Below are 26725 nucleotides of genomic sequence, written 5' to 3'. Positions count from 1 at the left end.
TCTTGTTATCATTTTGACGCCACGGGGTGAAAACCTCCATGGAGCCCCAGATCGAGGGAGATTATCAGTGGTCTTGTATGTCTTCCATTTTCTAATAATTGCTCCCACAGTTGATTTCTTTTCACCAAGTGTTTTACCTATTGCATATTCAGTCTTCCCAGCCTGGTGCAGGTCTACAATTTTGTCTCTGGTGTCCTTCGACAGCTCTTTGGTCTTGGCCATAGTGGAGTTTGGAGTGTGACTGACTGAAGTTGTGGACAGGTGTCTTTTATACCGATAATGAGTTAAAACAGGTGCCATTAATACAGGTAACGAGTGGATCCTCGTTAGACCTCGTTAGAAGAAGTTAGACCTCTTTGACAGCCAGAAATCTTGTTTGTAGGTGACGAAATACTTATTTTCCACTGTAATTTGGAAATAAATTCTTTAAAAATCAAACAATGTGATTTTCTTTTTTTTTTTTTTCCACATTGTCTCTCATGGTTGAGGTTTACCCATGTTGACAATTACAAGCCTCTCTAATCTTTACAAGAAGGAGAAATTGCACAATTGGTGGTTGACTAAATACTTATTTGCCCCACTGTATTTCCTTGCACCAGGCAGAAAAATCCCTGAGACAGAGCAACGTTCCTCAGTTAAGGATGTATGATTATCCACATGAGCACATTGAAAAGAGACCATTTGCTCGGCCTTTCTCGATGTTTCCTCTAAAAACAATAAATACGCCAAAGCAAGCGAAGCATTTCATGTCCAACTGTGATCTGGTGTGATGATACAAACATTAACTACAAGACCAAGTGTCTGAAACTGGTCTGGTTGCATTTGAGACCCAAAATAAGTGACCCTGAAAGATAAGTGCTTGTTTGCCCCTATAACGAGCACAGTAGGGATTCAGAGAAAAGATTTGAAAAGCAAAGTTGACACTGTTTAATGCACAATAAGATATTTTCATGGCATCATTTTAATATAGTAATTACACTGACTTGTACATTTTTGACAAATCCACACTCTATAAATGATAAAAGTCCCAAAGGATCAGGCTCACTATGCTCTTAGGAGATGATCAATTGAGTGGAGAGCAGCCAAGAAAAAGTCATCCACGTGAGGAATGATTTAGGAGGGGGGGGAGGGGGGGGATGCCCTTATGTCCTTTTGACAGTCCAACAAATGAAGCAAAGGGGCTTCTAATGGCTATATCAGACATTCACCCATAGATGAACACAACACATTCAACAAACACTTGAATAAACAAACTTTTTTTTAAATTGGTAACTGAGACAAAACAAAGAACCTTTTCTCACAGGAATCGCAATGATTTAATCTGTCAGTGTGGCATTTGCTTCATGAGCCTCCCTCTTAATTCCCATGTTTGACATGCCCAAACATATTTGGCACTCTTTCAATGAAGAAAGTGATCCGGGAGTCTTCATGTATACACTCACACATAAACAAATGTGTCACTTAGATGTACAGCACAGACCTGTCCATGAATAGTACATCACCCCCTGGTGGTGATGGCACTGTAGTCATAAAAAACAATAAAAGAACATACAGAATATCAATATATACTTTCCCCCCCAATATATTTATTTTGTCACATGAACATGAGGTTCTCGCGTTTAATGAGTATGACACAAAATTGAAAGTGATGAAATGGCCTTGATGAGGATGGCGTGTCACTTACTTCTATGGTGCAACATAGCTGCTATGCCTTTCGGTCTGCTCCTCACGAATGCTGACTTCACATTTCTACCAGTTTAAGTGCTTGAAAAATATATATATATATATTTAAAAAAAAAAAAAAAAAAAAAAAAGAATGAAAAACCAAAAGGAAAACTAATTATCACATTTTTATGTTAAGCTTTTAAAAATTAGACTGGGACAATGACCATATAACTTTATTTATTAAATGCTACAGTTGGCTCATGTTTCTACGCTTTTATGGCTGCCCGCATTCTCCCATTCATTTCAAATCTGTCCTTACCTACCATCATAACACATAGGCACACTGGACAGACTAAACTTAAAATGTGAACTGCTGGCCAAAAGTATTGGCACCCCTGCAATTCTGTCAGACAATGCTCAATTTCTCCCAGAAAATGATTGCAATTACAAATGCTTTGGTATTACTATCTTCATTTATCTTGCTTGCAATGTAAAAACTCAGCAGGAAAAAAATGAAACCATTATCATTTTACACAAAACTCCAATAATGGGCCGGACAAAAGTATTGACAATACTTGGTAGCACAACCTTTAGACAAAATAACTGCGAACAACCGCTTCCGGTAGCCATCAATTTCTTACAATGCTCTGCTGGAATTAGCCAACTGCTCCAGTACTCTGAGATTTGAAGGGTGCCTTCTCCAAACTGCCATTTTCAGATCTCTCTACAGGTGTCCTCTGGGATTCAGGTCTGGACTCATTACTGGCCACTTTAGAAGTCACCAGTGCTTTCTCTCAAACCATTTTCTAGTGCTTTTTGAAGTGTGTTTTGGGTCATTGTCCTGCTGGAAGACCCATGATCGCTGAAGGAGACCCCACTTTCTCACACTGGGCCCTACATTATGCTGCAAAATTTGTTGGTAGTCTTCAGACTTCATAATGCCATGCATATGGTCAAGCAGTCCAGTCCCAGAGGAAGCAAAGCAACCCCAAAACATCAGGGAACCTCCACCATGTTTGAGATTGCCCATGCTTCCTCACAATTTTGCTTCTAAAGTCCTCAGACAGTTCTTTGGTCTTCTTTCCTTTCTCCATGCTCAATGTGGTACACACAAGGACACAGGACAGAGGTTGAGTCAACTTTAATCTATTTAAACTGGCTGCAAGTGTGATTTAGTTATCTGTGGCACATAACAGGCGGTGGCAATAAGTAACAGGTTCTGTTAATTACACAAATTAGAAGCATCACATGATTTTTCAAAGTGTGCCAATACTTTTGTCCTGCCCATTTTTGGAGTTTTGAATAAAATAATAATGTTTTTTTTTATCCATTCTCGTTGTTTTTTCATTGCAAGCAAAATAAATGAATATATTACTTCCAAAGCATTATAGTATGAGTATTATATGACAGAATTGCAGGGGTGCCAATACTTTTGGCCAGCAGTTTAGGCATTCCCTGTCAAATCTCTATAGGGATCAGGGTGAGTGGCTCAGGCGGTCTAATCTTTTGTGTCATCGTAGATACTTTTTAATCTAAATGATACTAGTCCTCTTATCTCACTTTAATGGCTCTCTTTCTAGCTACCGCCACAAACACTATTTTTAGCCAGGAGCTGCTTTTACAGTTTTTCTCAATTGCTTTAGTAGTTTTCTCTGCTCAGAATTGAAATTCTCAAAACTACTTGTTCAATCTTCACAACATTGCATCACTGGTGAACATCAAAAATCAGTTTCTCATTTCTTTGAACAAGTTCCAGATGTTTTTTTAAATCCATGCGAATGATTTGTACAATTCTCTGCTGAATCTGTCAAGCAATGGAAGAATGGATTATCATGGGTTGAACTGAATAGTCTCACAACCCACAACATTTAGTCGTTAGTTCATTGCATAAGTCTTTACATACAAAATGGATTAACATTTTGTCAGAATATGTCAATATGTGTCTGATTTTTACAGAGCATTTTTGTTACTTATGTTACATAATTTATTTTAACCTGCCAAAATTAGTAATAGTTCGGGACAATGTGAGTTTCCACCAGGCCAACATAATCAGGGAATGCTTTGCAACCCACAACAGAATGGTAATAAGGTTCCTACCACCATACACCCCATTCCTCAATCCCATAGAAGATGGAGATGGGAAGTGTTTAATCGCCAACCTCACACTGAGATGACTCCCCGGGATGCCATGAATGCAGCATGCAGTGACATCACAGCAGATGCCTGCAGAGGCTGTGTAAGGCATTTTCAAAATGTATAGCAAGAGAGGACATCCATTGTGACGTGGATGAAAATTTGTGGCCCAACAGAGTGGAACGTCAAAATGTGCAGAAAGAATGCAACAATTTAGTTGTGCCGATTGTCTTATATTCACATTTCTAATTTTGCTTATGTTTTCTTTCTTTGTGATTCTCAGTGCTGTGTTTTGCTCTTTATCGCAATGACATGGTCTGTCAAGACATTGTAAAAACAGTGTGTAAAGTGCAAAATGTAAACTGAATCTTGACCAATCTCTTGCAATCTATGTCCCACACACTAAGGTGTAAGTTGCAATTTCCATCAAAACGTACTTACACCATCATCAGCAACAGAGCCTTCCACCACGGTAACTGTTCAATTGAGAGCATGACAAGGCAATTTGGCTGTCTTGTCTGCACACAATGAAACAATGACTTATCATTCTGACAGCACTGACATGTTTATTGGCACAGAAATTTCATTTTGACTGATAGACAAAGAATTTTGCCCTAAAAACTTGCTTTTGCAGGTAATCCATGTTGTTTTGCTACTTATGTGACGTGTTTTGAGAAATGCACAAACTGTTTTAAGAATTTCAATTCTGATCTGAAAAACGTACTAAAGCCATTGAGAATAACTCTTGAATTTACAGTGCGTCATCATTTTTTTTCTCACCGCCCTTCTTGCTCAGTGAAGCTCAATCTGAAAACATGCAAGAGACCCATCACTGCCATCTATCGGTGACCACACATCAACTACAGTGTGCAACTGTGTGCTTTTTTTCTAAACGGTTTTCTGATACAGTATATTGAAAAGTACCAGGGAAAATTCCGTAATTTAGAGCCCATCTCAGATTTTAATGAGTCGCGCTTTGTTGCGGTTTGCTTCCAAATTTTCACGATGCGACTAAACATCATCAGAAGGGTTGAACCAAACTGACTCACAAAAGGGCTAATGCCAGCGAACTTTCTCTGATAGCAAAAGGCAACATAGAAGGATCAAAATGTGACGTTGCTATGAAAGCTTGGCTGCCAAAGACAGTTAACTTTTGTGACACATCTGGCATAGTGTGTGTCAGAAGCTTGGATGCAAGAACGCGAGTCAATGAAAGGTAAGAGCTATTAGCATAAAAAAAGGTAAGACACACAAATGGAAGAATAGGGCTCATAGTTGACTTTACCAAGCAGTGCTATAGTCAATGAATATTTTCAACAGAGATTTCAATGCTAGAATTTCTGCAAAACTAGACTTTCTGTGTGTTGGGAGAAGTGACTTCAAGTGGGGTATTCCTGTTAGCAAGTCAGCAGGTTACTTGAACAATAAATTCTAACTTTCTAATGTTCTTCTCCTACCTGAAGTACGTGTTTATCTGTTTCAATGCAAAAAGGCACAATTTTAATCTAACATTATGTTTGTGTTGAGGTAATATAACTTCTAAAAAAAACTGCTAATGTTTTGTGTTGATGTGAGAGAAATAAATTCAATACAATTCAAAGTTATTGATGTTCCTTTAACTAACAATTGATGATTTAAAAATAATTATGGACACTGTTGCTCAGACTGGTACCATCTGTCATTTAAACCAGCAGTGGCAGCCATAGCATTTAAATTATCAAGAGAATCATTTTTTGGGCCTTAATGTAGCACATTTTCGAAATATGGATTCAGTATTTGTCAGTGATTTGGTTCCACTTGTAAATAAAAAAAAAAAAACACCTTGTCAAATTATTTCATAACATTGTATTCCTGGGATTTCGAGTGATATACCCGTAAATGGTTTAATAAGGTTTTAAAAACTGTTCTCAAAATGAAAAGAATTGTAATAGTAATTTTCATGTTATTGGTGTCGTGCCCCCTTATGTGATTTATTGCCAGTAAATTTGTTATTTGTGAAAAGAATTGTAATAGTCATTTTCATGTTATTGGTGTCGTGTCCCCCCGTGTGATTTATTGCCAGTAAGTTTGTTATAACAAAAAAAAAAAAAAAAAAATTGTACATATGACAAAAATTTTTATTTATTCAACGTCCGAGCCGCCTATCCTCAAAAGGGTCGGGAGGGTGCTAGAGCCTATCCCAGCTAACCATGGGCAGTAGGCGAGATACACCGTGAATCGGGCAATTGCTTATTTTAAATGTCAAATGTTATGTCGCCATTTTGCCAACAGGTGCTGTTAATTACACAAATTAGGGACGCTTCACATTTTTCAAAGGGTGCCAATACTTTTGTCCGGCCCATTTTTGGAGTTTGGTGTAAAATGATAATGATTCAATTTTTTTCTTCACATTCTCTTTTGTGTTTCTTCATTACAAGCAAAATAAATGAAGATATTACAACCAAAACATTTGTAATTGCAATCATTTTCTGGGAGAAATTGAGCATTATCTGACAGAATTGCAGGGGTGCCAATACTTTTCGCCAGCACTGTATATGTAGGGATGTTCCCGATCTGATCATGTAATCGGAAATCAGGCCGATCGCGCCATTTTTCAGAGGATCTAATCGGGCGAAAAGGATATTAATAAGGATAAAGGGTTATTTTTTTATTTTGGGAGGGGGGGTTAAAAGTTACAAAATAATTCAGAAATACAATAGCATTGACAAAAGAAACAAAAATATATACATTTTATACCCTGCAACGCTCCCGGATGAAACGGATGAGGAATTACTGTAAACACCCTAGTGAGGATAAGCTGCTCGGAAAATGAATGAATGAGTACTGTAACATATTACATGTAACTTCATATAAATTTTTAAAAATGACTTTTTCTCAGTATCGGTATCAGCAGATTCTCAAAATCAGGTGACAAGGACTCTTGACTCGAGTGCTAAAATATGCGATCGGGACATCCCTAGACATATGCGTACTTCATTGTTGTCAACTCAGAACCTGCTTTCTTGAAATCCCCCCCCCCCCATCCAGAGTCTATACTAGTTGTTAGCCAACTGCAGTCCAAATAAGCGAGCAGAGCACATCTTTAGTGTTTATCCTTTCTTGTTTACACTTCCACAAACACAAGACAAACTGACGAGGATCAGATGAGCTTTTACAGTGCTGACAGACGCTCAAGTCTCCAAGCCACTCAGTAAATCTGCTTCGAAGATCAACAGTAAAGGCATGAGAGTGGAATAATGCCGAACATGAATGAATCCCCAACTGTCAAACTGTTACCTTTACATTCATTTTCTAAGAGCGTTGGATGTTTCACCTCCCCAGTGTCCTCATGAAAGGCACAGTGAGAAAACTCGATGGATTTCTGGATAATATAATTTCATGCTTAAACGGTAAACAAAGCAAGCCCTTTGGTTTGGCAACCCTTTTGATAAATTAAGTTTGAGGAGAGTTGTTATCTTGCCCTTCAGATAACTCAGGCAGAAGCCATTGTGACTCCGGGGGCCTCAGGGTGTCGGATGTCTGAAGCATAAACAACACGCAAGACTGTGACTGTGAAGTGACACGCTTTGATGGCGTCAGCTGTCATCGACAGAGCTGCTTTATGAGATCGCATGAGTGCGCTTCAACTGTTAATTCACTTAGTCTTCGGATTATGGGAGCTGTTGGTGTTTGGGTCGTGGTGAAGTTGCAATGTTGTGAATACATCAGTGATGGGTGACATTTTGAAAAGATTATTTCACGAGGCCAAAACTTTTTCAAGCAATAATGACCAAGTGAAGAGTTTCCACAAATAGTTTTAGCTCACGCGCCAAATAACAACCTTCCTGTATTTTTAGAGATACTTTACAAACTTGGCTTTGTGACATTTTTTTCAAATTGAGATTTGAGCTGCATGATGAATGTTGAAGTGAAAAAGCTGTTTATTGCCACTACCAGTTCACTGTCTAACTAAAAATAAAACAAACAGCCTAGCATTTAAAACAGCCACATTGGTTTCATCTGTTCTGCCTAATGCCGATAGTGCAGACATCTTGACGTGCTAACAAATAGCTTGGCATTGTGGTGTCGTGAACCCTTTGAACAACTGGTATTTGAATAAAAATGATGGCTCAACACATACTGACAGATAATATTGCAACTATCACGATCCTCTGTGAAGAATGACGGAGTAATTTGAATATTATTGTGGCCCCTTCTAGTTAGTTTGCCTAGCTCAATGTATATCAGTACTAGAGTTGTCCAATATCATCAGAGCGATAAAAGTATTTTAAAATGATATCGGATAATATCGACATCGTTTTTTCTTTTTCTGGGGCTAATATGCATATCACAGTGCTGTAATGGCCACTTATTGCCTGCCCCGTGTTTATGGCGTTTTGACGCGCCCTGCTGGCACTAGGTGTAATTGGTTTTGAATCGTTACAGCCCTTTCTGCTGACGTCAGCATATGTCGAGGCAAGCTCATTGCGATTAGAGAGAGCTAAATGGACGAGCTAACGCCTGAAGTCATTGTACCATATAGCAGTTGTTATCATCTCACCTCTGTGGCTTATAAATTATGTTCTTCCTTTGTTTTATATCCATGAGCGTTGTGTAGTATATTGGAGATGTACTAGTATATATTTCGTTTTGTTTGCATTTATGGTAAAACGTGGTGCCATCATTTTATTGCTTGCAAACTGTACTAATAGTTGATAATTGAAACCTGGTGTATACTTTGCTTTATTTGTGACTATTGCATATTATTGACACTATGTTTTGTTGTTTTTAGTTTGACAAAAAAGTATCAGCGCTCTTGTTAAGAGAAAGATGACTACAGCAAAGCCAATTCAAATTTACTCCAACGTCTGACTTCTATTTAGAGCCGGATTTGTTATCTATTGATTTGTGTACCCAATAGGCATGTGCCGGTTACCGGTTTCAAGATTTACCATGGTATGAAAACGTTACGGTTTCAAAACTACAAAAATTTTCCGTCATACTGTAGTACGGTATTAGCTATTTTTTATGTCCCAAAAATGCAGCGAGAAATGACTTGGAGCGGCAGCGCTCACCCCTCCCCTCCAGTTGTTGCTCTTTCCTGTGTGTCGGTGACACTGCTGTCGCTGTCAAAACTACACGTGAGCGCCCCCCCCCCCCCCTCAAAAAACAGTCGCGTGTGTGGTATTAGTATTAGGTATTAGTATTTCGGCTACGGAAAAAAAACAGACGGCCGTGGCTTAGAGGAGGAAGGACAGCCAGCGTGCAGGCAACACCTCCAACATGATTTCACATTTACGTGACCATCATCCGTCACTTTACACAAGATTTAAGTAAACTCTGTCATGAACATTTCACACCAGCTCTGTGAGTTCACTCCAGCGTGTTTCGTGTGTCTAGCGTTGGTAAAACAAATACTATAACGTAAGCTTGTTAACGAGGCTAGTAACGTGGCATTAGCATGCAAAGACCGCTAACTTGTTTACTCACTATGATGATACTTTTGTAAAGTCTCCCGCCATTGTAAACATTCGTTCAAAGTAACATTTTCATAATACAGCCTGTGTGGTGTTTTCTCTGGCGACTTTCTGTGTTGAGAGGGTGTGCGTGTGTGTTTAATGTGTAAATAATGATACGAGTCATACTCACGCGCGCTGTCTCTTACTCTCCCTCTCCATTAATATTCAACATATTAATAGTAGTAGTGGTATAATTAACCCAGACAAGGTAAACATACTCACATTCCTGCATCATGACTTTGATGGAAAGAGAAATATGTAGAAAATGAGCAAGTCTTTAAAATGTTGAGATGGAGCATTACAGTCAGTGAAGTGCTTGCAATATACAGTATTTATATTTTAAATTTTATTCAGAAGTGTTTTTACTTTTTTATGGAAAATAATTATTTTTATTGTAATGTTTAGCAACTAGGTAGGTTTAGTCTGTAAGTTGTATTTATTTCAGTTTTATTTAAAATTTTTCAGTTATTTTTTTTATTATTTCATTTAATTATTTTAACATACTAATGTTGTTCCAATTTGCAAAAATGTTGCGAAAAAAATCCGTTCAATGGATTTTTTTAACCCATATGTCACAAACTAACACATTTTAGAGCTATAATTGCAATACCATGAAACGGTGGTATTTTTGCTTAAGGTTATCATACCGTCAAAATCTCACACCAGCACATGCCTAGTACCCAAACACATATTAAGGACAGAATCAGTACCTTATTGGCACTTTGCACTTGATCCCAAAAAAACAACTTCAGTTTGCACTATTTTGATTTCAACAATAAATATAGTGGTACAATATAGGCACTTCTTCTATAACTTCTGTTGAAGTTGTTCTCTTATTTTTCACAGAAAGTTTATTAGGACAACCTTGAAGTTACATTTAACATTTTTAAAGCATCTAGTGGGGCATCACAATTCAATTAGCCATTATATCCTTAGTCCACTACCGCGTATATCGGTATTGGTTTGATATCGGGATCGGATTTTTGGGATTGAACAATATCGTGATATTGGTTATCGGTTAAAAAGTTATCAACGGACAACTCTAATCGGTAGATAAAGTACTGTAGATTGGAATCCAGGTCATTGATGTGCGACTGCCATCTTGTCACCCAGCTTTAGCTACCTACTAAGCCGCGGGTGGCTAACCCTGGTCCTCGAGAGTCGCAATCCAGCTTGTTTGAATCAAATGAGCAGCTGATAATTTGATTCAGGTGTGTTGGAGGAGGGAGACATGGAAAACAAGCTGGATTGTGGCTCTCGAGGACCAGGGTTGGCCACCCCTGTTAACTAAGCAATCAACAGCACAATTGACCACTTCCAAAATAAACCATAAGGAAGAGATATTTTCCAAAGAAAATTTACAATCTAGGTTATTGTCAGCTAGTGAAAAGCAAGTTAGGATACAATTATTAAAAGAACATGCCGGGTTTGTTTGAGCAAGCACTCCCATTGGGAAAAAAAAAAAAAATGACAACATGATTTCCTTATTTCTACATAAAGCAGGGGTCTCAAACTTGAAGCCCTCGGAACAACATTTTGCAGTCCCCTGCTTGACAGCCTGGTTATATTTGTATTACAGGCTGAAGGCCTGTCAAGTTGCCACTTTTGTGGTTGTGTGCACAATTTTTTTTTTTTTTTTTATCTATTCCTCCGTTAATCTTTGACAATCACGATGAAATTAAGTAGGTATAGTCTTGGGTTGTACAGTATATGCCTAATTTAAAAAGGTCACCAATGTTTTGAGGAACTGTTCGTGTTTTAAGTCTGTTATTCATAAAGATGAAGAAGACTGGATCACTTGTACTTTTTTTGTAATACTTGGAAAACTTTATGTGGAATACTTGATCTGGCCCAATCTCCAATGGCCCCTGGCTGAGTTGAATCTGAGACCCCTGCTGTTAAGTAATGTAAGTAAACAGCCTTGATTGAGTGGAAAAACCAAGAGTTATTTGACCAGTCATTTTGTCAAAGATTTACTTAAAAAGACTAAAAACTGCCAAAGCTAATATAAAGCTAAGCTGTAACTAGAAACAGCATTATATCCATAAACTATGTATCAAAGATTGAACCAATGCAAAGCAGTGTGGTCATTTCAAAGACTGTCTAGTGTCCAGATTTAGTTTTTTAAGGCTTAATACATACAGCTCGAGTATACTGCGCCAAGATGTCCAGAAGGATTACCACGTAAATTGAAGCAAAAATATATTAAATTCGATTGTTATCAGAACCTTGTACTCTTATAAAAGTACAATATTGTAGCTTGCTATTTTCCAGATTTAAAGACCTGTTACACTTTAATTTTTGTCTTTGTTGGAAGGCTTAAATTGATTAATGACATTTTATTTTAGCTAAGAGTGTTGATTTGTGCAAGTGTTTAGAAATTAACTTGTATATGAAGGCAACAATGTAATGGACATTAACACTTAAAACTGACTACCAATCATAAATATGGGAAACCTGTCCCAGTCTATGGCGCTGAAAATGACAATTTGAAAAACAAATAATACAATCATGGAAAATAAAATGAAGGCTGAAAGGTGTATATAATGATATAAGAGTTTAGATTGACACAACAACCACGTTGTTAGATAATATGAAGTTCACAGCTCTACAGACTACTAGTTCACATAAAGTTTGACAAAACCTCACTTATTGCAGATGTAAACATCATTCAAATAAAAAATGTACAACGGTCCCAAATGAAACGAATTGGCTATTAAAAAACGAACAAAAAAACACTTCTGATTTGGAATTTTTAAGGCTTTTGTGATGGGAATGTATAAGAAGTAGCTGAAACTACCACAGTGTATTAATAGAATTGAATATGAATAAACATGCATTGGAATTAGTTGGGGGGTGGGGCTCCTATCTACAGCATGCCCTGACTAAATCTTCATACATAAGGGAAAGATGTCGCATTTTCAAATGCCGCAATGCTGCATATTCCAAGTTTCAGTGTGTGTTGCACAATTTCTAGCTAAAGTCATTGAAACTTGGAGATCACAAACCTGACGGTTTGTGTAGTGACATACACCCAGGTCCATAAATATTCGGGTGAAATTCTCATCTGCATTTGGTTTTAAACACACTCATTATTGGTTTTGAAATAATAAAGAAAAAGATGTGCTTTAAAAGGAACTACAGTATATGGAATTTGTCACTTTTTTTACCCACGACTGCCATGTCAAGCCTAAAGGCTGAATTATGCTCCTGCGTTGCAGTGACGGCGGAGAAACTGAGTAGACCCTACGTCGTCATTTAGAATTCGAAGTTCTGGGTCAAGGGTCTGCGTTGCTCTGTAACTCAACGCCAAGCCACTATAGGGGTGGGGCTTTGTCTTTGTACAGTTTTGGGGGACTTGTTGAATTCCTGTAGTTTTCCTCCGGTCAAAGCAATGAAAACAGAGATGGAACGTGAGTAATTGCAGCTGCAGCTAAACAATATTGAACAACAAATGCTGTTAATACAAAAGTTGAAGCGTAGGCGACATAGAAGACATTTGCGAATGTTTGAAAATGGCGTTGTTGTTGTGCTGAACCAGAAACAACGTTCTGAGCGGACCAATCACAGTCCTTTGACGTTCACGTCACAACACGCTGACATGACGTGTAGTCAGGATTTTTTGGAGGCGCACGTCAGGCTATGGCGTGGGGTCCTAAATTGGGCCTGGGGAAGCATAAATCAGCATTAAAGCGTAACTGCAGTGCATGCATGGCACGTATGCTTGTACGAGAACGAACATAAAGCAATGAATGTTTGCCCATCAAATCAGCACCAGAAATATAAAAACATTTAGTTGCAAGTCTTAAGTGGATTAGAAAAGTGTTTTTGTGTGTGTCTTTGAATGTGAGTGTTAAACAGTGCACTGCTGCAAGGACACACAAAGCGCGTTTGCCTGGAGTGGTCAACCAAAACCCCTCTCGATTAAAAGGAAGAAAAACGGCTTTTTGGCGCATTCTCAGTTAAAATCTCAGGTCTCTATGTACTCAGCCGGGCATTGGTGGCGCATGCATGGAATTTAAAAGTATTTTAAATCAACTCTAAAAATCCTGTACAGTCCCTTTTACTACAGACTTTCCATATCAATGTACATCCAAATCAGATTAATGAGGAAGGGTCGAGCAACGACGATAATTTGTATGTGCCTCACACTTTTTAGTGACCAAATGAAATGGGGTAATTGGCAGTTTAGCTATTTTGATGCCACAATGCAAACAAATTAAATCTTACCAAGAATATGCTTTTTCTCACTCTACCTACCACTTGTCTTACCTTATTTCTCTTTTCTAGTTTTAATATCTAGTTGACTAGTCTCTTCATCACTAGTCACCCGGTGTCCCCTTTCCCCCCTCCCCTCAGGGGAGGGGCTATTTTTCAGCCGCAGCCTCCTGACTATTCGGACCCCTGGCTGGATGGACGTCCTTGTTAAGCCTTGAGCCTTGAATAACCTCTTAGAGTAACAATTTCAGTGAGATACAGTATGAAGTCTTATTTTGAGGCAATTCTTACTTGTTCCATTAGACTTTTTTTAAACTTGTTATTAGCACAGGCAGAATTTGACTTTTGTGGGAGGGGAGGGCATAACATTTTGATGACCTCAGCAATGAAATTAACTTACAAGATATTTGTCTGTGTGTGTCTATTATATACAGGGGTGCACATAAGTGGTACGCATGCGCGCATGCGTACCGGACGTAGACAAACGCGCTGGCCCTCAACGACTTCCATACGCTTTTGCGTACCGATGGCTGACCACCGTATTTGCGGCGGACACGAGAAAATAACTTCTCAAAATGTCAAAGAGGCAGGCCACACTGAGTAATTATTTCCGTGTTCCCCCACCCCCGTCAAAAGACAGACAGACGACAGAGACGTCACCGGAGCTACCAAAAAAAAGGACTTTTGCTGAAAAGTAGGAGGTACCATGGCTAGTAGCAAATGATGCTCGCACGGAAATGCGGTACAAAATGTGCTGTGAGAATTCCAATGTCGCCGATAAGAGCAGCGCATTTTATGTAGGGTCAAAGAATTTCAGCCATCCAAAGCACGAAAAAAACAGAGAGCATGTGGCAATTAAGCAAACTATCGATGTCAAACAGGACCCCGCTCGCCCTATGGACAAGTGGCGGAATAAAGGTAATGAACAGCGACATGCACTGACAAACGTGTTTTTGCTCGCATTTTACAAAGCTAAACATGCACGTTCAATAAGGTCTTATGAGGAGGACATCCCACTTTTAAAAAGGGTTGGAGTTAATGTGGGAGCCGCATAATGCCCTTTATTTTGAATTGGTGCTTTTTATTTCTTTACATGTCACTTCAAAGTAATGGCAATTTTGTTGTGCCAGTTGATGTTAATCAAGCATTAATTGTTAATATAATTAATTAAAGTTAATTGGCTCTAAGTAAAGCTTGTCATAAATTTATCGCATCAGGCGGGTCGGCTCTCAAGCTCAATGAGGACCAAGTCACATCTCCAGGTCCTCCTCTGAGAACCTGGGCAAAAAAATTATGTGCACCCCTGTGTGTGTATATATATATATATATACATCCTGACACCGTTCGTGTTCAAACCTCGGCTCAAGCTCAGTTGTTGTTGAAGCTTTTAAAGAAATTCTGAATATCCATCTTGCCTCCTCAGGTTTGGTTTTGGCTAAGAAGAGCAAAGAACCAAGTCTAAGGTGCTAGTCACATGATCCGTTTGAAAAATAATTTGAACCCATTATGAAATACTTTGTAGGATTTTTGTTCATTTATTTTTGTTGTTTTATTGCTTTACAACTTTTATAGACAACATTTTACCAGCTAGGTATTTATTCATTTATTATTATGTGCCACGAACCGGTACCAGTCTGTGGCGCATTTGCTACCGGGATGCAGAGAAATAAATAGTTTATTAACAACTGCAATCTGTCCTGTGGCTATTGACACATCAATATACCTAGCTACTCTACAGATTAATCCGAGTAAAGATTTGTATAGGTCGCATCTAGTGGTTGGCCGCAATTACGAGGGTGTTTGCACACCTATTGCAGCCCAGCGCCTGTCAATGTAAACAGTAACTTTAGCTGCTGTCGGCTGCGTGCTGCGACGTCTTTGGACAGCTTTTTTTACGGGGAAAAGGCCGCCTGCTGAGCCAGAAGAGGAGACTACAACCAAGTCCAATCTGCATAATATGTGGCTAAAAGCTAGCAAACGATGCAACAAAACTGAATGCGCTCAGATCATCATACCTCATGGCGAACCGTATTGCTAAGATTTCTTTCATGATTGGAGAAAAACTCATTATGCTTGCAACCGGGGATATTTGCCAACAAGTTCTAGGAGAGGCCGCTGTTAAAAAAAGTTGATTCAGTGTATGGTGAGTGACATTTTCCGTGCACTTGATATTCATTTTTAGCCGTGACGTGTTATTTTATATTTACTGTCATTTTCTGCCACACATTGCTGTGGTGCAAATAAAGGTTGGGGACCACTGATATAAAAGGAAAGTCAATTACTGTACATGCAAAGACATTTTTCTGCCTCCAGGGGGGGCACAGCCCCGCCTGCCTCCCCTCAAACTCATCCTATGGTTATTAGCAAAAAATTACTTGTTTAAAAATACAACTCATTTTTTTAAAATGACATTTTTTTCAGTGCACGTGGTAATTCGTGGCTGCCCCATAGAACTTTGTTCATTTGTATTCATTCTGATGTGAATACTGACAAAAGCAGCAGACTCAAGTCTTGAAGTGTTTTGGAAAATCAAAACAATCTGCTTTTACTGTATTCATCCATATGCTTCAGAACTCATTGGACACCACTTGATAGTACAGATGGACAATGACCCTTAGCAAACTGAGGAAGCAGCCAAAGAGTATTTTTAAGGCAAAGAAGTGGAATGTTATGCAACTGACAGTTTAATCACCTGACCTGAATCTTGAAGCTTGTGAATTGCTGGAAAGTAGTAGTCAATGCATTCAAGACTGTGTTAGTTAACGTACAGGTAAATAATCATTTTCAATTGCATCATTACTTAAAATATGGATGACACATATGCAAATTATTGTAATTATTGCACCATTCCCAACTTTTATGTAAATGCCGTCAATTTTAAGATGAAAGTCTGCATTTTAAGTACATCTTTTTCGTCTAATTTGGAGCTAAAAACATGGGAATTATGTTACCATCCAAAATATTAATGGACCTGACTGTAGCCTTTTTTCAATTTATCATCACAAGATATATGTGTGGGTCCCATTGTCTAAAAACAAAAAAACAAAAACAAAAACAGTGGAACCTCCAAAGTTAAGCCCTGAACGGTGGCAAAAAAATAAATAAATCAGAAAAAAACAGACCATTTACGTCGATTAACATCAAATCTTTTCCGTTTAGTTCATCATTGTTCAGAGTCAACCCTTTACATCAATGCCTCTTCTTCTGTGTCTGTAACATCAACTGCCCTCATTTGTTCCCTCAATAAATCCATGAGCATCAACCATCCCACTTAACAAATCTCATGCAACTCCCACTCAGTGAGCGTCTACTAATATAATTACCTGTATTAAGTGTGGTGAAAACAACAGGTAATGGAACCATTATGCGCTGCCTTTCCACTACAGTAGAGTTAATGTTACTCTCTTAATAATTAAATATCACGCAGCAAAAAGGTAAGCAGCATACTCGATTGTTTTTTCCTATTGTCTTTTGGTATGCTCATCTCACCCATGCTGCTCAGTCAAACTAAACATTTATAGAAGATTTGATTGTACTCTGATAAGTGAGCAGTCTGCATCAGTGGTGACCTGCATACTGATCAGTTCATGTTTGTCACCTTAAAAAGTTGACAAATTTGCATCATCTTATTTTCAGCAAGACTTAAACGGTTTCGCTATAAAATGTAATTGTAAACATGTGAAATTAAGTTGGCCTTTTCCCCCCAATTATAAAGTTAATAATAAAAGCTTAAACATCTTAGGTAAAATGTTTTTATGATACAAAATACAGGGAAATAACTGATAATGTGATTTCAACATGTGTAGCGCTGCAACGATTAATCAATTAACTCAAGTAATTCGATTAGAAAAAGCAAATCAAATTGTGTTGCTTCGAGGATTCGTTTAGAGCAGTGCTTCTCAATTATTTTCTGTTACGCCCCCCCAAGGAAGACGTAAATGTTTCGCGCCCCCCCAAACTCTGCCGCCACTGTAAATAGTATCATTTGTCTATAATATGACTATTATAAGTACGCATCTGCCTCACATTTGTATTCTTTTTTCTATTAGCGAAAATAAGAGATCAACTTATAAAATATAACTTTATTAACTTTGTTTCATTTGTAACAGAAAAGACTTGACGCGCACCAATTCGCCTGAATTAAAAAAAACACATCCAAACTGTAAAAATACACTCAAGGTACATTTTGACCATTTGATACTGAAAAATAAAATCAGTAAATAATAACAAATTCAAATTGATTAGAAACATTAACTCATGAGGACAATATGCCCCAAAAAATTGACCGAAAAAACAATACTGAATAGAAGAAGAAGAAAAAAAGTGTTTTTGGACAGGACAGTTTTTATTTTCGCTGCTCCCAGTATCACCTCCAGTTTGCAATGATGTATGGTTATATTGCACTGAGCATGCTAACGCTGCTCACCGGTTTACTGATATAACACTGACAAAGCGGGACGATTGTTGGCAATATTCGGCACGTTTTCGCTAAAAAACAAACAAGCGGCTTACCAATGAGATTGGGGTCTAATGTCTTTAAGTGGCGTCTTAATTGATTTGGCTTCCAGCTGTCCGCTATAATCATTTTTAGAGGTAGTAAACAGTGGTCTTTCCTCGTCTACTACAGTATTAAATGTCAAAGCCAAAAGGCAAATGGCTCGAAAAAAGCGCATTCTCGGCGGCCGAGGGAGAACCGTAGATGAGGGCGGTCGTTGTGACGATCCCAAGCCGAAAATGGCACTTCTTGGGCGGACACGTGAGAACCGGAGAAGACAGTGGGTCGCTGCGTGAGTCCGGCCAGAAAACGGCCATCGATAACGGCGCACACCTCTCAGTCTCCAGCTCGTCATGAGTCTCTTCCGTGTGCTCTTGCTTACTTCAAAAATACTGCGCGCACTTTGAAAATGAGAGCGCTACTGCCACCCACTTAGTGGATGTGCAAGTACACTTTATTCTAGTACTGCAAAAAAAAAACAAATATGTTCCCCGAAGTCACGCGCGCCACCCCTGGCATTGCTCTGCGCCCCTCCAGGGGGGCGCGCCCCACTATTTGAGAAGTACTGGTTTAGAGTGACGTTGTAATTGTTTGTTTTGAAAGTGTTTGCATTTATTTTTATAAATTGGGGTGGATACACTGCCCTCCGGTGGCAACAGTGAATATGACATAACTCATTTAGTAACATGGCTAAATCCATTTGCTCCCTGTTAACATAAGTTTTTGTTTGAGCTAATGTTTTTGTTATGCATTCGTAATTTAGTTTAAGTGTATTCAGCAGATTTTTGTGGAAATGTGTTTGAACAATTTGTTAAGCGCATTGTTAAAAAAAAAAAAAAACTTTACCATTTTACAGCATTTAAGCAAGCTGACTTTTGCCATGCAAGTTAGCCAATTCTTCTTTTGTTGTACTTAAATCCTTTTTTTTTTTTTTTATACCGTTTGAGGCTAAGCTCAAGCATTTATTTTTAAATACATTTATTGCTCTTTTGAAATGAAAGTGCAACCCTGCATAGTTTGAAGAAACACTCAGGAATTTTATATTATATTCTCATCTAATGCTATTTGACAATGGAATCTTAGCGAGACTTTCTTTTACATCTCCTAAATTTATCCTGCAACACATTAAAGTGCATGTGACACGAAAAAGCATGTTTATTTCATAATACACACGGTATTTTATGCTCCTGAATGATATGGACCGCTTGAATGTGTGTGGAAGCGATCACTATATTTATTTAGTTTTTTGAATCCCGCGCCATGAAAATGAGTGCCTTCCGGCTTCGGTCTTTCATTGAGGAGGAGGGCGCTGTGTCGTGTACGGATGAAGGCGTCCTCTTCACTATACAGCCGTACTGTTGTGCATGAGGACTAAGGATTCAGCTGATTTTGCGGATTAATACGTTTATTTTTTGCATCACGCCAGCCAAACGGCTGCAGAAAAATCTTGCTGTAGGAGGGAGAGGCGCGTGCGCCTTTTTGGAGTTTCAAAAGGTTCCCATTCACCGTGGATATTGGCCAAAACAAGCCCAACTACTCTGGGACCATTGGACTTACAAGGAAGTGAGTAAACATCTTGTTTTGTATTATGTCAAATACGAATACAGCGATTACAAAGTAAACACTACAAACTTTCTTTAAATAAAGGACTAGTTACGTTTGATCATTGATAGGGATGTAAAAAGCTCTCCTCATGCACATTAGCTGCGCGTTAGCTGCACAACAACTGCAGCCTCCCTCCTCCGGGGAACGAGCTGTAAATTGCTCTCCGCCGGGCAGTTTGCCGATCCGCGAAGACAATCAACAACCCAGGAGTTATGTCAAATAATCCGGGCTAGTTATGTGTGATTTTCCGCTTCAAAGACTTTGAAACATCACTCTGTTCGGGTTATCATGTCGGCTAGCTGTCACGCCTCTTGGTTTGCTTACATTCTCCGAAGCCGGGGAAGGGAAATGACATATGTCCGATTTAGGTGCCATAAAATATCGTTCGGAAGGTGCGACAGTAAAGGTGAAGTCGACAGTTTTGACCATTATGGAGTAATTTTGCCATGTCGTCCTGAATAAGTTCATTTTTATTATTTCATATTCCATTTAGCAAAAGACTTATTTGTCATGACCATGCCATTTATTTAGCAATTGGGGAAAATTTTGGGATAAAAAGAATATCCTGTAAAAATATTGAAGTTAAGAGACAGAAACAATGACATTTTGCGGCTCTCTTCATTGCGTTTTCCTCGTTCTGAATAATTCCCCCTCAATGGGCTGAATAGTAAAACCGATGAGCTCAGTCTCCCGCTGACGTCATCCACGTGTTGGGGATGCTAGAGCCCTATAATGGTAGGCGTGGCTAACCGGCAGATTAAAAGACTAATTTCTCGTCATCTGCGCTTTGCTAAATTGTTGTATATAGTCGAATCGTCTCAAAATATGATTCTAATTCACATAATAATGCTATTTAAGACTTTTTCTCCTGTCGTATGCTCTTTAAACGTTCCCAATCTGATTACTTGATTATTCAAACTAACTAGCTGATAATCGATTACTTAAATAATCGATAGCTGCAGCTCTAAAAATGTGCACATGCTCTTGTAAATGGGAAAACGGCAGTGTTAAAATCAACACTACCAAACCAAAACTGATTTTCAAAAGGAGACAGAACAAATTTGCCACCATTTAGAGTGCCTCTGTTTCCGGCCAAATAAAGCTCAAGTATTCTGGTATTCTTTTCCTGACAATTTTGTACTCACATCTTGCAGCACAATTCATATCTCATTGTTCAAAGGAATAAAAGAAGGAGGGTGGGGCGATCGAGGGGACCGAGGCATTAGAAATACCATGGAGCACAGTCATCACCAACCGGAGAAAATATAACACAACATTTCAACAGCAAAAGAGCTTAGAGAGGATTGCCAAGAGGCCAACAGCTACATTGGAGAAGCCACAGTAATTTCAGCAAAGTAATGTTCATAAGGCATAGTGTGTAGGGGTAGGAACCTCTTAGTACCTCACGATACAATACGATTTGCGATACAAAGCTCACGATAACGATGATCTCATCATATGGCAATACAACGATTATCGATACATTGGTGAGGAAATTTTCTAGGATATTCTACAAAACAACTACTAAAGAGAAAAACTAGCTATTTTCATCCATTGGCTGTGAATTGGAATGAGTTTACTAGTAGACGTCCAACCCGTTTGAGTTGGGAGGGTGGCAGCGAATGAACATTCGGCAACCAATGAGTTTAATTTGGGGGGATTTCAGGCCATTTGCTGTTGATTTTCAGTCACTTCCTGTTTATTTTGGGGCATTTATGGGTCACTTCCTGTTTCGTTTGCGTTCCAGAAAAGGATGTGACCCGGAGAATATCTGTAATACCCCTTTCCCACTGGCCAAAAAAACCCATGTCAACCCACTAACAATCGGCTATTGGTGGCAGTGGAAAAGGTGCAGCGACCCGCCTCGAACCGTGTCAATCCACCCGCCAAGCGGCCCGCGTTAAAATCACCTCGGCTCTGATCGTCATGCAGTGTCATACGTGGTGCGTCATAACAATTTCGACCATTTTGAGGGCAGTAAAAAGCATGAAAACAGAGAACACAAACAGAAAGGAGGCTTCCATGTTGCTCTGCATTGTTTACTTCCTTGAACTGAATGAATTCGGTCGCACTTGTGTCGACGCGCATCTTAGCGTGGTGACGTCACGTAACCTTACGCATGCCTGGGAGGATTGGGGGGGTGTACGGGTGAAAAAAATTAATACACGGCTTTTTTTTGTCAATGGGATAGGTGCCGAATGCCAATTGCTAGTGGGTTGTATCGGCTTGGAAAAACGCGCGTTGACCCACTAGTTTAGATTTGCTTGTGGAGGGTGGCTGCAAAGGGGGGGCAACACCTCAAACTTGATTTCACATTTACATGACCATCATCCGTCTCTTTACACCAAATTTAAGGTAAGTAAACGCTGTCATTTACCTCTCCCACCAGCTACGAGAGTTCTCTCCAGCGTGTTTAGTGTGTCTAGCAATAGTAAAACAAATACTGTGATGTCATGTAAGTAGCTTGTTAACGAGGCTTTTAATGTGGCTAGTTAGCATGCCAAGACGGCTAACCCGGGTTCCTCTCTACCGTTAGCCAATTTTGCTGAAATCTTCCACGCTAGGGTACTTCTAATTCTTTTGCCATTTGTAAACATCTGTTCAAAGTAAAATTTTCATAATACAGCCTGTGGTGTTTTTTCTCTGGCGACACACTCGCTTCATTATTATTTAACAAATTAATATTAATAGTAGTATACTAACCCAGAAAAGGTGAACATACATTCCTGCATCATAACTTGGACTGAGAGAGAAATATGTAGACAAAATGTTGAGATGGAGATTTAAAGTCAGTGAAGTCCCTGATATACATATATTTTATTTAGAAGTGTTTGTACTTTTTATGGAAAATAATTATTTGTGTTCTTTTGTTTAGCAACTGTGCTGTAGTTGTGAGTTTAGTCTATAAGGTCTATTTATTTCTATTTTATTAAAAATATTTCAGTTATTTGTTATATTATTTATCTATTTTAACATTATATTCATGTCAATGTTCCAATTTGTAAACATGTTATGAAAATTTTTTAAATCCTGTTCAGTGGAATTTTTTTTTTTAAAGCCGTACATCTGAAAATGACACATTTTAGAGCTATAATTGCAATACCGTGATACCGTGAAACCGCAGTATTTTTGCTCATACTGTCAAAATCTCATACCGGCACATGCCAAGCTGCGAATGTTCTGGTTTTGAATGAACCGAATATATGAATTGTTCTCGAATTCATTTGGCCCTCCCGGGCTTAATTTATTGCGTGGCCATTGTCGTCAATGGCAGCCGTTGAGTAAACAGATACACAATTCTGGTGGATGATTTTGGTAGTGACTTGGTTTTTTTTGTTTTGTTTTGTTTTGTTTTTTAAACCTTTTTAAAACGATATACAGATTCTTGGCAGGAGCATACCGCTAACCTTTTGGAACACAAAGTATCACGATATATCACCATTTCGATATTTTGTCCCACCCCTAGTAGTGTGGCAAGAGAAACATCAAAGTCTGCCTTTAAAACACATTCATGGAAATCGTATGTGGGAATATACAGTATGTTATGCCCTGTATACCAAGCATTTACCCAGAAATAAAATAAAGCCTACTCGAACTCTGGCGTTAATCAGAGGAACATTATAATGTGGCAGCTGTTATCCCATTTAACAAGAATTTGAAATGAATTCATTACGAAAAACACTGGAAGGGGAAAAAAAACATCGCAAATTTACAATAAACCAACTGATTTGTGCCATTTTATCCCAGATTAATAGTTTTTAGATGATTGGTAATTTTCATTTTCTGATATCACAAAGTCTTGGCATTTGAAAAGGGGTGCATTGAACTCGTTTTGTCAATTGTCACCATTACAATCACAGTGCAGATTCTTTCAACTTTTGAGGTTCCACTGTTTGAATTCTCTTGCACCAACAAAGTATTTTGGAAGGTTGTGGCCCCAATTAAGAAAGGCAGAATTTGTACCTGTAAAACGACAAAACATTTAAAGGCTTATGAAGGTGTAGCACAAAGGCATGTATCGTGTATATGATTCAAGGTTCTGCATGAGTTAGTCTTGCCTGTCAGTAAATTCACCTAAAATGAATAAAATTTTGGACAACACAAAGCGTAAAACTTCTGAACTTCTACATTTCCACTGTAATACATAAAACATGACAATTCTACTCTGCGCAGCTAACAATGTATGCTTAAATATCTGACGTTGCAAACACACAGCAGGTTGTCATAAAGACAAGGACAGTCACTTTACATGGGCCACTGTATGAATGTAATTTGTATGTACATGTAGCAGCAAACATTTCCATACATCACTCCAATATGGTGGTAGATGGATGGATGAGGTGAAATGTGCATTATTAAAAAATGTTTGCATCCATCTTTAAAAAGATGAATTGCGTTCGCTTTCAAGTTTGCTTCCCCATGCTTAACATTTCAAGAGCCCTATTTGATTCCCACGATTGGCACCTTTGATTTTTATTTTTTTTTTCTTTTACATTTTTGGCACTTAAAATAAAGTCTCTCTTTGTTAAAATAGAATCACATACCGACCAGTCATAAGTAAAACTTTGGTGTCCAGATTACCTGGGTTACAGAAAAAAATGCTGGTTGTTACATGGAAAATATCCAAAATAGACATAAATAAGGTCAATAATAAATAATGGAATCAATAAATAAATTACTAAATTAAGGATAACCAGTTATTAGCGATACAAAATGATAACTTCAAATATTTTCTAAGCGAATCATTCGTACCTGATGATGGGCAGTTTAGAATCTGCCCAATTTTAGCCACTCGGTGAGGTTTCTTCCAAATGTTTAAAGAACTACAAATACTGGATATGAAATATGCGCCCCCCTCTTTTTTTTGTATTTTTTTCCCCTAATAATTGAGAAACCTGCGGCTCAGGTGGAGTGAATGCTTAAATAAACAGTGTCTTCACTGGATTCAAAAGTGCATTATCAAACACTGTGGATGAAGATGTGATGGAGGGCAATATGCTACTTTGGAGAGGGACGTGGCTCACCGCAATCACTTGTGCTACTTGTCCCTTCAGCTCACTTGGATTCTCCAAAAGATACCTCAACCCCAGTTGTTTGTCTGTTTTTTTGTTTCTTTTTTTTGTTTGGGATTGTCAAAACTCCCAAAAACTCGAAAAATACAATTCCATAGGATTGTGTGCAAACTGCTCTACTACTGGCATATAAGAATGAATACGCTGTTACCATTAGCCACAAGGTATGGACCGTGGCCATAAACATATTTAAAAATAAATGTTCCGCCACACATTCAGTGCGTGTCTGCACTCTCACGAGGAAGTGAGAAGCTGTCACATGGATGGTGCAAACCGGGGTTAGTACATGAACGCAACAATAGAATGTAAATGGTTTGTGGATCATAATTGCACAATGAAAATGGATACTTCCACTCCAAATAGATGACGCCGCTCTAATTGCTCAGCACGGTGTCATTATGCTCACTCGTTATACACCTAGCAAACAGTATTTGCACTTGAAAGTGAAATTCCGCAAAGAACTTCACGTTACGGCTAATAAATAACAGCATAAAATCCTCCCAAAGAGGTTCCCTTTCATTTGCACAGATACAGTAGGTTTCTAATCTGGTACCTGTACTGTTTTAGTCAGCTCCAGTCGAAATGGATGGATGCGATTGAAGGGTGCAGTGTGCTAAAATGAGGATGAGGCTTTCATCTGTCGTCACGTCTGCTCTTCATGGTCAAAGTGGTTTACAGAGGCAGGTCAGTGCTGTTGTGGCGAGTCTTTCGGGAAGTGCCGTCATCCCTGGGCAGAGCTTTTTGCAGGTTGGACATGGCCGCCGTCTTCTTCAGGTCGATGACGGCGTAGCATTCACTGCGCCGAGGTACCTGCGGGCCACATTTTGGGGGTGGCAGGCGCTGGTGCGGCTGTCCGCCTCCGCCCCCGCCGCTGAGACCTTGGCAGGAAGGTTCACCCTCAAGGTCTACCTGGATGTAGTTCAGCTGCCGTGACGGAGGCATGTGCCCGTGCTCGCAGACGCCGACCCCTGACCTCGAGCGTCTGCGGAAATCAAAGCTAAATATGCGTCCCCCTCTGTCGGGTTGACACGGTCGTGGATGTGGGGGACAGCTGTGCCGCAGCCTGGGCGGCTGCACCTGCTCTGTGTTGACATAGTTCTGAAGCGCGTCTCTGTGGATACCCCTCCCATCCGGGTGGTACCCATTGGCCGTCTCGGGGCCTTCCGAGAATTCGTACTCGTCAAAGTCTTCCTCCTCCTCTTCGTACTCCTCCTCGTCTGCCTCGTCATCATCTTCTTCCTGCTCGTCGTCCCGCTGCAGGGCGCTGTACTCCCACACCGGGGGAAGCGAAGGCAGGTTCTCGTAATTGAGCAGCGCCGTACGGCGGTAACCTCCGCCTGCAGGCCTCTCGCAGCCATAGCCTGGCGAGGGAAGTGAGGATGGACCGTGCGGGTGCAGTAGGGCGTGGGAGTGACTGTCCCCGGTGCTGCTGCTGCTGCTCGAGCCCACCGACTGTGAAACGCTGCTGGGACTCAGTCGCTGCTTTCGGCCGCTCCTCAGGCCGTTGATGTTCTCGTAGGTGAGCTCGCCGCCTTGGCAGCTGTCCGGGTGCTCGTGGCACGGGTGCCGGTGTGGATGGTGATGGAAATGGTGATAGGAGAGGGAGTTGCACATGTGCACGGAGGGCTCGTCGCCATCTGTCTCTGAGCCTGTTGCGCCCTCTACTGGCTGAAGGCTGTGGGGGCCGTGAGTGATCCGCTCTCTCTCGCGCTCCCGTTCCCTTTGCAGTAGATGCCGCTGCGCTGGAGTGGGACCCAGCATGAACTTGACCTCCTGCGACGACGGTTGTAGGAACACCTGGGGGTCCTGATGTTCCTCGAGGGGACAACAGCGTAGGTTCGACTGTGTATTCGTTTGTCCCCCGACACGTGTCGTTTCGGTGAATGTGCTGGGCCGCACTTCAGGTAGGGAGTGCACACAGTGACGCATGGCAAGATCCCCCTCCATGCTAACAGTGTTAACATAAGTGTGGGTCTGGAAAGGACCAAGGCAGAGTAATAAACAAAGCCGATTTAAGAGCACAAGGCAGGCCGCAGCGC

The 26725-nt window shown here is 39.7% G+C and overlaps 1 protein-coding gene across 2 annotated transcripts in view; it reads right to left on the bottom strand.

Moving 5' to 3' along the window:
• Positions 1–5342: 5342 nt before the first annotated feature.
• frs3 (fibroblast growth factor receptor substrate 3) overlaps positions 5343–26725 on the bottom strand; it is a 43490-nt gene continuing 22107 nt past the window's right edge. For both annotated transcript variants that reach the window (XM_057846002.1, XM_057846001.1), the window contains one exon: positions 5343–26660. In XM_057846002.1, coding sequence (XP_057701985.1) covers positions 25359–26660 — 1302 coding nt within the window. In that variant the 3' untranslated portion in view covers positions 5343–25358. The remainder of the gene's footprint in view (positions 26661–26725) is intronic.

Source organism: Corythoichthys intestinalis, chromosome 9 (genome assembly GCF_030265065.1).
Source record: "Corythoichthys intestinalis isolate RoL2023-P3 chromosome 9, ASM3026506v1, whole genome shotgun sequence".
In the NCBI taxonomy this organism is placed as follows: domain Eukaryota; kingdom Metazoa; phylum Chordata; class Actinopteri; order Syngnathiformes; family Syngnathidae; genus Corythoichthys; species Corythoichthys intestinalis.
Note: the sequence above shows the minus strand (reverse complement) of the source record. Positions and strands in the feature narration are given on the sequence as shown.